The sequence below is a fragment of the Phaseolus vulgaris genome, chromosome 11, assembly GCF_000499845.2.
Source record: "Phaseolus vulgaris cultivar G19833 chromosome 11, P. vulgaris v2.0, whole genome shotgun sequence".
NCBI lineage: Eukaryota > Viridiplantae > Streptophyta > Magnoliopsida > Fabales > Fabaceae > Phaseolus > Phaseolus vulgaris.
Window position 1 is genome coordinate 32,169,111 of NC_023749.2, and position 1,717 is coordinate 32,170,827.

General features: G+C 48.7%; 1 protein-coding gene across 1 annotated transcript; it reads right to left on the bottom strand.

Annotated features, from left to right (window-relative positions):
• Positions 1 to 286: 286 nt before the first annotated feature.
• On the bottom strand, positions 287 to 1,156 carry LOC137839390 (uncharacterized). Its single transcript, XM_068648510.1, has one exon. It carries the CDS (start codon positions 1,154 to 1,156, stop codon positions 287 to 289), a length of 870 nt encoding a protein of 289 aa, XP_068504611.1.
• Between the last annotated feature and the right edge of the window lie 561 nt (positions 1,157 to 1,717).

Sequence of the window (1,717 nt, forward strand, 5' to 3'; positions counted from 1 at the left end):
TAGCCTAGGGCTATACAGTGTTCCACGTCATGCCCGAACGCTTTGTGGAACTCACACCAGATCTCCTTGCGTGGCCCCAAATTCCTGTCAGATTTCGGGGGGAACCTCAGCTTATCTGCCATACCCGGCATAACCAACAACTCCTTGTAAGTCATTATGAACTTGGGTAGGAAAGGCAGGTCGTCCTTCGTCTTCGACCTGGTTGGTTATTTCTCAGCGCATAAGGGGCTCGCGCGCGTGTCTGACCTCTTCTCGGTTAAGCTCGGCTTCCTTCTTTGGGCTAAGCCTACCCTGGGTATATGCTACAACGCTTCAGTGTTACGATCTCTTCTGCGGCGATGTGGGCCACAACTCGTCGTCGAATCTCCTCGAATGTCCTTGCACGATTTTTGATCACCGAGTCGCTGAATGGCCCTAACTTGATGCCCTGCCCAAAGGCATGGACCATTAAAGCCTCATCCCGAGTCTGGAGCTTTACTACGAACGCCCCAAACCTGGTCAAGAGATCCTTCAAAGGTTCCCCCTGTCTCTGCTTCTCACTGAAGAGGTCGAAAGAGACAGGTGGTTGAGCTTGGTTGAGGATGAATTGTTCCCTGAACAATTCAGAAAATTGATCGAAAGAGGTGATGTGGTCGTCTAGGAGGCCAACAAACCAGCGTAGCGTCGTGCCTGTAAACGTGCCCATGAACATCTTGCAATGCATAGTATTTGTTCCTCCCAAGATCATCATTTGGGCATTAAATGTTGTGAAATGGGCCTCCAGGTCTTCTGTACCGGTAAAAACAATCTTGGGCGTTATGAAACTAGCTAGTGTGACAGCGTCCAGAATCGCCTGTGAGAATGGCTTGAGGCGAGCCCTTGTTTGAATAGTTGGGCCTCGCTCCCCTATGGAGCGTTCGCCTAACTGCTGTAAGTCCTTACGCAATTCCTCGTTGGCTTTGGGTAACTCTTCATTACTCGCTCGTGACGCATCTAGCTCTACCATGAACTCATATTGCCTGAGCACTTTCTCGGCTCGAACCTCAGCCATGAGCCTCTCCTGGTCAGCCCTGGATGCCGCCACCGCCTCTTGGAGAGTAGTTACGGTCTTAAGCTGTTGTATGGCATGGTTGTCACTCCCTTCAGATCCTAATGGACCTTGCCTCGTATTCCTCATCACGCCTAAAAGCTTGAGTACAACTGCGGGTGGGGCTTGGTTTTATCGCGCCCCACGGTGGGCGCCAAATGTTCTTGCCAGTTGACCTACTTGGCGGTTGACTCTGATGACAAGCTCTAGCTCCGTCTGTCTCTTCTAGAATCTGTTCTCTTGCGTCTTTATGCATTGGAACGTTGTTCCATTGAAACAGAGGGGGTCCTACCTTTTTATTCCACTTCGACAATCAAGTCAATACAGGGCTTATAAGAAACAAGAAGTAACAAGTTTCAGTCTTAGAAACAGCGTACCTTAACTTGGGATCTCAAGTCCCTTTTATAGTTTACCTTTTGTAACAACTTTCTATCACGAGAATATAATCTCAACTAAAAGCATACTCAACAGGAAACACACTCTGCTCAAGAGCACACCCTCACGGTATCACAACAGAACGAAATCTTTCCTTCATGGAGTGCATAAAATCATAACAGAATAACCATTAGGGTACCAACTCATGTACCAGCATTAGGGGTCCAATCTGTTTACGCAGCCACCCTCAGCGTGGCGCTACGCTATCGTTTGAAC

Coding starts and splice junctions, on each gene's coding strand:
- LOC137839390 (XM_068648510.1), bottom strand. CDS start 1,156: ATGAGGAATACGAGGCAAGGTCCATTAGGATCTGAAGGGAGTGACAAC.